This window comes from Oncorhynchus gorbuscha, linkage group LG16 (assembly GCF_021184085.1).
Source record: "Oncorhynchus gorbuscha isolate QuinsamMale2020 ecotype Even-year linkage group LG16, OgorEven_v1.0, whole genome shotgun sequence".
Lineage (NCBI taxonomy): Eukaryota > Metazoa > Chordata > Actinopteri > Salmoniformes > Salmonidae > Oncorhynchus > Oncorhynchus gorbuscha.
Window position 1 is genome coordinate 7,139,444 of NC_060188.1, and position 12,466 is coordinate 7,151,909.

The following is a 12,466-nucleotide window of genomic DNA, read 5'->3' on the forward strand; positions in this document are numbered from 1 at the left end:
TCTACATATTCAACTACTCTTTACACTGTTGTCTACATATTCAACTACTCTTTACACTGTTGTCTACATATTCAACTCCTCTTTACACTGTTGTCTACATATTCAACAACTTTACACTGTGGTCTACATATTTGGTGATGCAGAGCTGCTATGTCCTCAGAGCTAATACATAGCAAACGTGTTATTAATGCAGTATACTACACATACTTTAAGCTTGGTAACAGAAATTAAGATATGGAGGAAAGGAATGCAAAACAGACTGACCACATTAGCCAGTAACATACTGCTGCAATTTGACAAGTGTAGGAAATAACTGCTGATGCTCTTATCACTATGCTAACCTGTAACACATATAGGCTCACCACATACACAGATAAATATAAACAGACATGCACTGGTGTACACACACACAAACATAGGCTACTCACACACATACACAAGTACACCCCCTCCACACACGTGTAGGCCAATCCCACGTATACACACAAATATATATATTAAATATAAACACATACACGAGTGTGCTCAAATACACACACAAAAACACTTGTAGGCTACTCACACTCACACACAAAACACATATACCCCCTTCATGCAAGCACACCTACACACAGTGACCTCCCATTGACTCAGGTCTGCAAACTACATTACAATCTGTATCAATCTGTATCAAAGATATGATGAGTATTCCAGCAGTCTTTCACCAGACCATAGGCACAGTGAGGGAGGTGTTCTACAGCTTCACCACTCTGGTGAAATAGAAAGACCCTAATTGACCTCACTGGAAACGACAGAGGGACACTTAAAAGTCTTCGTTTAGTGTTATGTGAACATATCTACAGTAAAACTAATCAAGCTAAATTAATACTGGTTATACTCATCTATGGGCCGATTCTTTTAACAATCATTTCATACCTGGAATTACAGAGATTTGATATAAACCTTGCTGTCTTGCTGTTGGACCTAGATTAGCTCATTGTTATGGATGTATCCAGTCTAAAATATCACGAAAACAGTAAACAAATGCAAATGCAGCTCATTTGCAATTATTCTGGTTGCACTGTTTGCGTGTTTGGTAAAATTAGCCGTAGTTGGTTAGCTAGCAATCAAGGGATAAGAACGTTTGCATTTGGAACATTTAGAATGAATGACTGGGTGGCGATGCATATACAGTACTAAAGACTTAGCGACTGGGTCGTGTCTCTGGCAACCAAACCCTAGAACGAACAGACTTAGGTTTGTGTCGGGACTTATCTCATAGAAAGAGGATGAAAATAGTATGAATAAATTCATAAAAAATATTTGGGGGATGAAAATATGTCCATAAGTATTTGAATACGCGCTGGTAACCCATTATATAGAAGTGATAATGCCTCAATGCTACTATAACGCATTAATATATTCTAAACACCGGCTTCGAGGGTAAATATCACTTCACAAACACGCTTAGTATTGAACTTACTAAATCAAATAGACTAGCATTGACTACCAAAAGAGTATTACTGGTACAAACTTTAGCCTCGCTTGGCAGGGTTATGGCGTTACTATGAAGACAGGGCTGGGAATGAGACGACAGTATGACACTAAACCCAAACAGTGGTTCCGTCCTTTTTTTATTTACTACAGTGTAGCTCAGTGACGCCCACAGCACCATGCTGTCTCCTGGCTGACCAAGCATGGAAACGCCACTCCATAAAACCTCCCCGTGCCCCAGCCTGGGCCCGCCTGTCCTTTCCGGGAGACAGAGAGGCCCTCATCACCAGGGTGGTGACATACAGAGGGAAGATTGATATGAATCATTACACCATTAGTACACCACCCTCCACATAGTCCCCATCGACCCGGAAAAATATTTTGTTTTGTGCAAAAGGTTAGGGACTAAAAGTTAGGGGTAAAAGTTAGGGTAAAATGTATTAGTATTACTTTGAGTTGTGTTTCCTGGTCACTATATTACATGTAGGTATGCGTAATACATACTTTTTTGCATTGATCAAACAGTTTCACCACTCTCATCAAAACTACTTTTAGTTTGAGATGTTCATTCATATTAGTTTGTGATACTCATAGATTCGAACAAACTTCTGCATGAATCACACCTCATGCAACTCCTGTGTTCAGCCAACTGTTTTTGTGAAATGTATTTTGTTTGGTAAGCCTACCAGGCAGTCCCACTGGCAGCAGGCCCACAGGAATTTGAGAGTAGAGTAGTTCTGCCAAAAGTTGGTGGCATGCATGCACGCCAGTCTACACTGTATGTATCCCAAATTACAGCCTAATCACTATGTCTTTTCCAACTGTCTTGAAGGAGTTCCGACATATGCTGAGCACTTGTTGGCTGTTTTTCCTTCACATAGTGGTCCGACTCATCCAAAACCATCTCAATTGGGTTGAGGTCGGGGATTGTGGATGCCAGGTCATCTGATGCAGCACTCCATCACTCTCCTTCTTGGTCAAATAGATCTTACACTGCCTGAAGGTGTGTGGGTCATTGTCCTGTTGAAAAACAAATGATAGTGGGACTAAGTGCAAACCAGATGGGATGACGTATCGCTGCAGAATGCTGTGGTAGCCATGCTGGTTAAGTGTGGCTTGAATTCTAAATAAATCACTGACATTGTCACCAGCAAAGCACCCCCACACCATCACACCTCCTCCTCCATGCTTCACGGTGGGAAATACACATGCGGAGATCATCTGTTCACCCACAAAGACACGGAGGTTGGAACCAAAAATCTCAAATCTGGACTCCAGACTAAAGGACAAATTTCCACCGGTCTAATGTTCATTGCTTGTGTTTCTTGGCCCAACCAAGTCTCTTCTTCTTATTGGTGTCCTTTAGTAGTGGTTTCTTTGCAGCAATTTGACCATGAAGGCCTGATTCACACAGTCTCCTCTGAACAGTTGATGTTGAGATGTGTCTGTTGAACTCTGTGAAGCATTTATTTGGGCTGCAATTTCTGAGGCTGGTAACTCTAATGAACTTATCCTCTGCAGCAGAGATAACTCTGGGTCTTCCTTTCCTGTGGCGGTCCTCATGAGAGACTGTTTCATCATAGCGCTTGATGGTTTTTTGTGACGGCATTTGAAGAAACTTTCAAAGTTCTTGAAATGTTCCTCTTCCTCTGTTGTTTCTCTTTGCTTATTTGAGTTGACTTGGTCTTTTACCAAATAGGGTTATATTCTGTATAACACAACACAACTGATTGGCTCAAATGCATTAAGGAAAGAATCTCAAATATGAAATATATTTTTGGTTACTACATGATTCCATATGTGTTAATTCATAGTTTTGATGTCTTCACTATTATTCTACAATGTAGAAAATAATACAAATAAAGAAAAACCTTTGAATGAGTAGGTGTTCTAAAACTTTCGACCAGTAGTGTGTGTATATGTATGAATGTATATATGTATATACCTGTGAATGTATGCGTCTCTTTCGGAGGGGTTGGGTTAAAGGCGGAGGTCAAGTTTCGGTTGGACCGTGTGGTTAATTGACCAATGAGAGCCCTATGGGGCCTGGTCAAACAGGCACTATAAATGGAATAGGATGCCATTTGGAACGCATCCTCTCTAGCTGTCAGCCTGCCCAGCTGTGTTTACAGCTATGTCCCAATATATGGAAAAGACTGGATAGGCAATCAAGGCCTCTTACTTAAACTCTAATAACTATTACAGACAGGGTAAAGTTATTCTATTCCTAATGATAATAAACAGACTTAATGATAATGGATTGTATTTATATAACACTTTACATTATGAGGGGGAATGTAAACCCCATCATCCACTATAGCAGGGGTGTCAAACTCATTCCATGGAGGGCCTAGTCTCTGCTGGTTGTTGTTTTTCCTTTCAATTAAGCCCTAGATAACCAGGTCAGGCGATTGTCTTACTAACCAGGACCTTCATTCTTCAATCCAGACACTCGGCCCTTCGTGGAATGAGTTTTACACATGTACACTGTAGGCTACCAGTGAGAAGTACTCATCCATTAGAGCTTCAATAGTTATTCCAGAGGATGTACTACTGGAGGATATAGTGTGTAGTACTTATGGTCCATATAATATCCTAATGTGATAATACTGTTGCTCAGTGGACATCAGCAGAGACTGAGGGACAACAGTGGTGTTAGCTCAGTGGACATCAACAGAGACTGAGGGACAACAGTGGTGTTAGCTCAGTGGACATCAACAGAGACTGAGGGACAACAGTGGTGTTAGCTCAGTGGACATCAACAGAGACTGAGGGACAACAGTGGTGTTAGCTCAGTGGACATCAACAGAGACTGAGGGACAACAGTGGTGTTAGCTCAGTGGACATCAACAGAGACTGAGGGACAACAGTGGTGTTAGCTCAGTGGACATCAACAGAGACTGAGGGACAACAGTGGTGTTAGCTCAGTGGACATCAACAGAGACTGAGGGACAACAGTAGTGTTAGCTCAGTGGACATCAGCAGAGACTGAGAGACAACAGTGTTAGCTCAGTGGACATCAGCAGAGACTGAGGGACAACAGTAGTGTTAGCTCAGTGGACATCAGCAGAGACTGAGGGACAACAGTGTTAGCGCAGTGGACATCAGCAGAGACTGAGGAATAACAGTGATGTTGAGCGCCTGAGGGCAACCCCTGTAGGGTCAGAGGGAGAGGGGGCACAGTGAGGAAGCAGTGTGGGATGGGGGCTGCACAGTGCCTGGTTGGATGGATGGGGATTCCCCCTTTACATGGGAGTTGGCTATAAACATATAACAGTCAGTGTTTTTCCATCATAGCACACTAGCTATATACAAATCAAATCAAAATGTATTGGTCACATACACATGGTTAGCAGATGTTAATGAGTGTAGCGAAATACTTGTGCTTCTAGTTCCAACAGTGCAGTAATATCTAACAATTCCACAACAACTACCTAATACACACAAATCCCAGTAAAGGGATGGAATAAGAATATGTACATTTTAATATTTGGATGAACAATGACAGAGCCTCATAGGCAAGATACAATAGATGGTATAAAATACAGTATATACATTTGAGATGAGTAATGCAAGATAAGTAAACATTATTAAAGTGGCATTATTAAAGTGACTAGTGATCCATTTATTAAAGTGGCCACTGATTTCAAGTCTGTATGTAGGCAGTTAGTGGTGGCTGTTTAACAATCTGATGGTCTTGAGATAGAAGCTGTTTTTCAGTCTCTCGGTCCCAGCTTTGATGCACCTGTACTGACCTCGCCTTCTGGATGGTAGCGGTGAACAGGCAGTGGCTCGGGTGGTTGTTGTCTTTGATGAGATTTTAAGCCTTCCTGTGACATCAGGTGCTGTATGTGTCCTGGAGAACAGGTAGTTCGCTCCTGGTGGTACGTTGTGCAGACCGCACCACCTCCTGGAGAGCCTTGCAGTTGTGGGCGGTGCAGTTGCCGTACCAGGCGGTGATACAGCCTGACAGGATGCTCTCAATTGTGCATCTGTAAAAGTTTGTGAGGGTTTAGGTGACAAGTCACATGTCTTTAGCCTCCTGAGGTTGAAGAGGCGGCTAATCAATCCCACTTCTGTTGTGTCGTCTGCAAACTTGATGATTGAGTTGTAGGCGTGCATGGCCACACAGTCATTGGTGAACAGCGAGTACAGGAGAGGGCTGAGCACGCACCCTTGTGGGGCCCCAAGTGGAGTTGTTGTTTCCTACCTTTACCACCTGGGGGTGGCCCGTCAGGAAGTCCAGAACCCAATTGCACAGGGCGGGGTTGTCCACAATACGGGTTGTCCACAATACACTAATTAAATCATGGTTAGACCACCATTTGGTTAGACCACCATGTTTACTTTCTTCCCACACCACGTGTAGGCCTAACAAATCAATCCATATAGGACGCATGTAGCCTACCATTAAGAAGTTAACATTTGTCAGGCAAACTATTCAAACATCATATCCACATCAGGTTTTGACTACAAGCTTTTTGATTACATGTTCATGTATTCATTACAAAAGTTATTCATTGTAATATTTCTTAGGCATATCTTTCTTATATTATCACATTTAATTGGTATCAATCCATTCTTGAGTACTCATATGTGGCCCAACACTTCTGACACAGCCCACTGAGATGAGATAAAACTCACAGAGGCTGGCTATGGTCAGGAGAACGATTTGTGATAGGGAGATATGTATCATAACACGGTTAGTGTTATTTGGAATTACAACTGCCAACCTGTCTCAGCAGCTACACTGTAACTACAAAGTTACAATGTAACTACAATGTAGCCTAACTACAATGCAACATTACCGACAAAATAAATGACAGCAATGACTGCAACACTGCAAAAGAAAATACCGCCCGAGCCCACTAAATAATAGTAGGCTACACTTTTATTTATCCAAAATACTTTGCCTACCTTCCAACTGTTTGGTTGGCGAGCTGTTTCATGCGATTAAACTGTTTCTTCATGTTTGCGTCCTTTTGCTCCACCGTATCCAACAAGTTTCTAAAAGTTGCAAGGCCCCCCCCTCTATGATCCGTTTAGAAAGCAAGTCCACAATTTGATCTAGGTCGCTGCCATTGTATTTGTGTAAATGTTACGTTGACTCTGCTGCTCGTCGCTGAATAGGTGTTGTTGGAGCGTTCTAATACGAATCCATTGTCATTCCCCGCAATGTTTTTTCCTCTTACAAAGTGAATAGGCAATTACAGGACACAGCCCCGTTCAGTTTTCGCTCTTTCCATTTTCACTTTGTGGGCTACTCCTATAATGCTGTGCTGAACAGTGGTGTGTAAAAGGAGGAAGTGCAATTCACTTCCCTACTGTCGGCTAGCCTACATGGCCCGCTAGTGAGTGACATGTGATACCTTGGTAAAACAACCCTGTCGAAGTGACACACTTATAATGGGCAATTAGGAGTACGAAAAAAACGGACAAAACGATGTGTAAAGCGAATGGTTTGAGATGCATTAACGGCTTTCTAACTGTCACGCGGTTTACTATAGGTTTATAAGGGCTTATCCACCTATGTGATTCAACAGCAGCACACAATAGGCTTGCAATACCTTAGCTACAGTAGAGGTCAGTGAAACTGTTTCTCTATGGACATTTTTGCTTTTTGAAATTGGTAATGACATTATGTCCACCCAGGGATGTGCTCAACATGATGAAAACAATGTTTCTAATCAGTGACTAGGAAGTCAGGCTTACAAAATCATACTCTCAAGTCATTAAATAAGAGCACTATGGCCATACAATATGTTATTGCAATGTTCTTATAATGATTTTAAAATGCTATGTTACAACAAATGTGTTATTACAGTGCAGTGATATGAATGCCACATGGTGACAGAACTTTAATTACTGTTAATAGTATGTATGTATAAGTCTAACAGATCTCTTGATGTGAACTTCATGAGGTGTTTCATATGGCCATGGATGGAATCAATGGAAATTGCCACCCTGTCAGTCATCAGTTGTATGGATTGAGGTAGGTATGATGAGCTGATACTAGATCTATGCTTGGGGGGGTAATACCTGGAGCCTTCAATGTCTGCTGTCATTTCCAGTGTTCTGCTGCTCCCTTGTGGCTATTTGCATGACATGCATAACATGCCTTCTCACAGAATGAGTGTTCAATGTGCATATGTCTTCATTGACTTTGACAAGAAACATAACATGCCCATATGCATACATTTGTATTTTAAAAGCATTGCTATAGACAGACAATGATAGGAATCATGTATTTTCACATTGTGGGGGACGTAAGCCCCTTAGGACACTGTCACTAGCCAGCCACCACCAGGTACTCAACCCTGCACCTGAGAGCTGCCCTATACTCGTAGAGTCATTGAACACTGGTCACTTTAATAATGTTTACAAGCTGTTAAGGAACCTTTTGGTCCTAGATTTGGAGCTCTGGTACCACTTGCCGTGCGGTAGCAGAGAAAACTGTCTATGACTTGGTGACTGGAGTCTCTGACAATATTTTAGGCTTTTTTCTGACACCGCCTAGTATATAGGTCCTGATAGCAAGAAGCTTGGCACCAGTGATGTACTGGGACGTACGCACTACCCTCTGTAGCGCTTTACAGTCATATGCCGAGCAATTGTCATACCAGGCGTTGATGCAACCGGTCAGGATGCTCTTGATGGTGCAGCTGTAGAACTTTTGGGGGATCTGGGGACCCATGCAAACTCTTTTCAGTCTCCTGAGGGGGAAAATATGTTGCCGTGCCCTCTTAACGACTGTCTTGGTGTGTTTGGACTATGATAGTTCGTTGGTAATATGGACACCAAGGAACTTGAAACTCTCGACCCTCTCCACATCGGCCCCGTTGATGTTAATGGGGGCCTGTTCGGCCCGCCTTTTCCTGTAGTCCACAATCCGCGCCTTTGTCTAGCTCACAATGAGGGAGAGGTCGTTGTCCTGGCACCACACTACCAGGTCTCTGACTTCCTCCCTATAGGCTGTATCATTGTTGTCGGTTGTGTTGTCAGCAAACTTAATGATGGTGTTAAAGTCATGTTTGGCCACACTGTCGTGGGTGAACAGGGAGTACAAGAGGGAACTAAGTACACAGCCCTGAGTGGCCCCAGTGGTGAGGATCAGCATGACAGACGTGTTGTTGCCTACCCTTACCACCTGGGTGCGGCCCTTCAGGAAGTCCAGGATCCAGTTGCAGAGGGAGATGTTTAGTCCCAGGGTCCTTAACTAATGGTAACAGCCATCATTCTATTGATATACCAACATTTTTTAACACTTACATTTGTATTACATGATCTATTAAATACTTGCATTGTCTTATTAAATTGACTTCAATTCTGTTAGTTGTCTGTAATCTGCCACTGTGGTCGTGGTCACTGAGTTCAGGTCCATTCTGACGTTCAAGGTATTTATTATAACTGACCCTATGTGGTCCTCCCCTCACTCCTCTCTTCATGATGTGGTGTGGGCGTGTGGCGTATCTCATCCTGACCCTATGTGGTCCTCCCCCCACTCCTCTCTTCATGATGTGGTGTGGGCGTGTGGCGTATCTCATCCTGACCCTATGTGGTCCTCCCCTCACTCCTCTCTTCATGATGTGGTGTGGGCGTGTGGCGTATCTCATCCTGACCCTATGTGGTCCTCCCCCCACTCCTCTCTTCATGATGTGGTGTGGGCGTGTGGCGTATCTCATCCTGACCCTATGTGGTCCTCCCCCCACTCCTCTCTTCATGATGTGGTGTGGGCGTGTGGCGTATCTCATCCTGACCCTATGTGGTCCTCCCCCCACTCCTCTCTCATGATGTGGTGTGGGCGTGTGGCGTATCTCATCCTGACCCTATGTGGTCCTCCCCCCACTCCTCTCTTCATGATGTGGTGTGGGCGTGTGGCGTATCTCATCCTGACCCTATGTGGTCCTCCCCTAACTCCTCTCTTCATGATGTGGTGTGGGCGTGTGGCGTATCTCATCCTGACCCTATGTGGTCCTCCCCTAACTCCTCTCTTCATGATGTGGTGTGGGCGTGTGGCGTATCTCATCCTGACCCTATGTGGTCCTCCCCTAACTCCTCTCTTCATGATGTGGTGTGGGCGTGTGGCGTATCTCATCCTGACCCTATGTGGTCCTCCCCCCCACTCCTCTCTTCATGATGTGGTGTGGGCGTGTGGCGTATCTCATCCTGACCCTATGTGGTCCTCCCCCCCACTCCTCTCTTCATGATGTGGTGTGGGCGTGTGGCGTATCTCATCCTGACCCTATGTGGTCCTCCCCCACTCCTCTCTTCATGATGTGGTGTGGTGGGCGTGTGGCGTATCTCATCCTGACCCTATGTGGTCCTCCCCTCACTCCTCTCCTCATGATGTGGTGTGGGCGTGTGGCGTATCTCATCCTGACCCTATGTGGTCCTCCCCCCACTCCTCTCTTCATGATGTGGTGTGGGCGTGTGGCGTATCTCATCCTGACCCTATGTGGTCCTCCCCTCACTCCTCTCTTCATGATGTGGTGTGGGCGTGTGGCGTATCTCATCCTGACCCTATGTGGTCCTCCCCTCACTCCTCTCTTCATGATGTGGTGTGGGCGTGTGGCGTATCTCATCCTGACCCTATGTGGTCCTCCCCCTAACTCCTCTCTTCATGATGTGGTGTGGGCGTGTGGCGTATCTCATCCTGACCCTATGTGGTCCTCCCCCAACTCCTCTCTTCATGATGTGGTGTGGGCGTGTGGCGTATCTCATCCTGACCCTATGTGGTCCTCCCCTAACTCCTCTCTTCATGATGTGGTGTGGGCGTGTGGCGTATCTCATCCTGACCCTATGTGGTCCTCCCCCCACTCCTCTCTTCATGATGTGGTGTGGGCGTGTGGCGTATCTCATCCTGACCCTATGTGGTCCTCCCCCCACTCCTCTCTTCATGATGTGGTGTGGGCGTGTGGCGTATCTCATCCTGACCCTATGTGGTCCTCCCCCACTCCTCTCTTCATGATGTGGTGTGGGCGTGTGGCGTATCTCATCCTGACCCTATGTGGTCCTCCCCCACTCCTCTCTTCATGATGTGGTGTGGGCGTGTGGCGTATCTCATCCTGACCCTATGTGGTCCTCCATCCCCCTACTCCCCTCCTCTCTTCATGATGTGGTGTGGGCGTGTGGCGTATCTCATCCTGACCCTATGTGGTCCTCCCCCCACTCCTCTCTTCATGATGTGGTGTGGGCATGTGGCGTATCTCATCCTGACCTTATGTGGTCCTCCCCCCACTCCTCTCTTCATGATGTGGTGTGGGCGTGTGGCGTATCTCATCCTGACCCTATGTGGTCCTCCCCCCACTCCTCTCTTCATGATGTGGTGTGGGCGTGTGGCGTATCTCATCCTGACCCTATGTGGTCCTCCCCCCACTCCTCTCTTCATGATGTGGTGTGGGCGTGTGGCGTATCTCATCCTGACCCTATGTGGTCCTCCCCCCACTCCTCTCCTCATGATGTGGTGTGGGCGTGTGGCGTATCTCATCCACAACCTTATCTAGTGAAACAACCTACAGATTGAAACGACTAGCACGGATAATCCACTGACAGTCCATCATCTATTTGATTTGCATTCCCTTTCAAGATTGTTTGAACAAAATCACATGTGTAATTGTCTGGTTTAGTCTGACACATGATTTCTGTTTTTGCCTCAGCTCTATAATTAGATGGTCATTTGATGTGTAAGCCTGGGCCTACTTGGCTGATGAAACCCATTTAGAAAACAGAAACAGTAGTTTAGGTTGATGCATAAAAAACAATGAAGAGTTCAGTCAATGAAGAGGGTGGCTCGCACATAAGACAAACTCTGAAATATGATGTGGTACTTGGCTCTAATAAAGAGGGTATAGCCTACTAAAAGCTCTAGTCTAAGACTACAGAACAGAGCGCCACCCTTTGGTGGTATTGAAGGACAGCTAGTGGTACAGTTGGCTTCTTGGTCTTCTAGGCAACCGTCGGTCTACTTCAGATTGACAAAAAATACCTAGAAATGTCCAGAGAAATACAAAACATCACTCTTCTTTACTGTTTGGATATGGGTTTTCATTCGCTCAATTACGTGATAACGCCGTAATAACAGAGCTAGACTATTCATTTCCAATGGAGCCCAAAGTGGCAGTTAACGGTCAACGTTCCCCTGTCAGACAGGCTCGTGGTGTTTCTGAGCAGGGGTCATGTCCAAGTGGTGGGGCTCTTCAGCCTTATAGTAGTCGATAAGTACTGTTACTATACAAGAGGCACACTCCACAGGTGCTGCTCAGGTAAAGCTATAACAACCACATTTTTATCAATCAACTTACCTGTCAACTTTAATAAAGATGAACTGTCAGATAAATCAATGAAACTGGTCATTTAAGTATGAATCAGAAAATTCAACTCTGGTTCAAAAAGTGAAAGTTTGAAGTTACTTATTTGTAATTGAATGTCTTCCTTCAATGGGATGGTTTATTTTAAAAGGGAAAGTTCAGCGATGTTACATAATGATATTTGTTTACATACCATTGTTTTTTGAGTTGTTGAAATGGATCTTTGAAGACGTGCCCACAGTTTCATAGCAATTTGGTTGAATAATGTGACTTTTAAATTAAATGCTTTTTTTTTTAATTAAAGCTGTTTCCATTCTTACAGTCTTATTGGAGGACTTCAGGAATGAAAAGACTCCTCAGACTCAAGTCACATTCTTGATGTGTGGTGGAAAACGTTCATCCTATCACGTGAAATTCTCCCTTCCAGGAAGTGAAATATTTGTGCCTAAGATTACATATTTCGTCATTACATTCAATACACTATAACTCCCCCACCAACACGGAAAGACAAACAAGTATCAGGAAAGATCAACAAGTTATGAGGTTAATATCAATGTCAAATGATTAGACCATTTAACATTGAGCCAACACTACATCCATTGTTTTGGTCCTTGCTGTTTCCCAGAAAATTATGTTTCTCACCTGACCTTTATTTTATTAAGGCATAATATTATAATTTATGGTAT

General features: G+C 44.3%; 1 protein-coding gene across 1 annotated transcript in view; it reads right to left on the minus strand.

Moving 5' to 3' along the window:
* Positions 1-6,791, minus strand: part of arhgap17b (Rho GTPase activating protein 17b) — a gene marked incomplete in the record, with an annotated part of 46,233 nt that extends 39,442 nt beyond the window's left edge. The window contains 1 exon segment of the mRNA XM_046303844.1: positions 6,391-6,791. Within this exon segment, the coding sequence (XP_046159800.1) occupies positions 6,391-6,443 (53 nt within the window).
* Between the last annotated feature and the right edge of the window lie 5,675 nt (positions 6,792-12,466).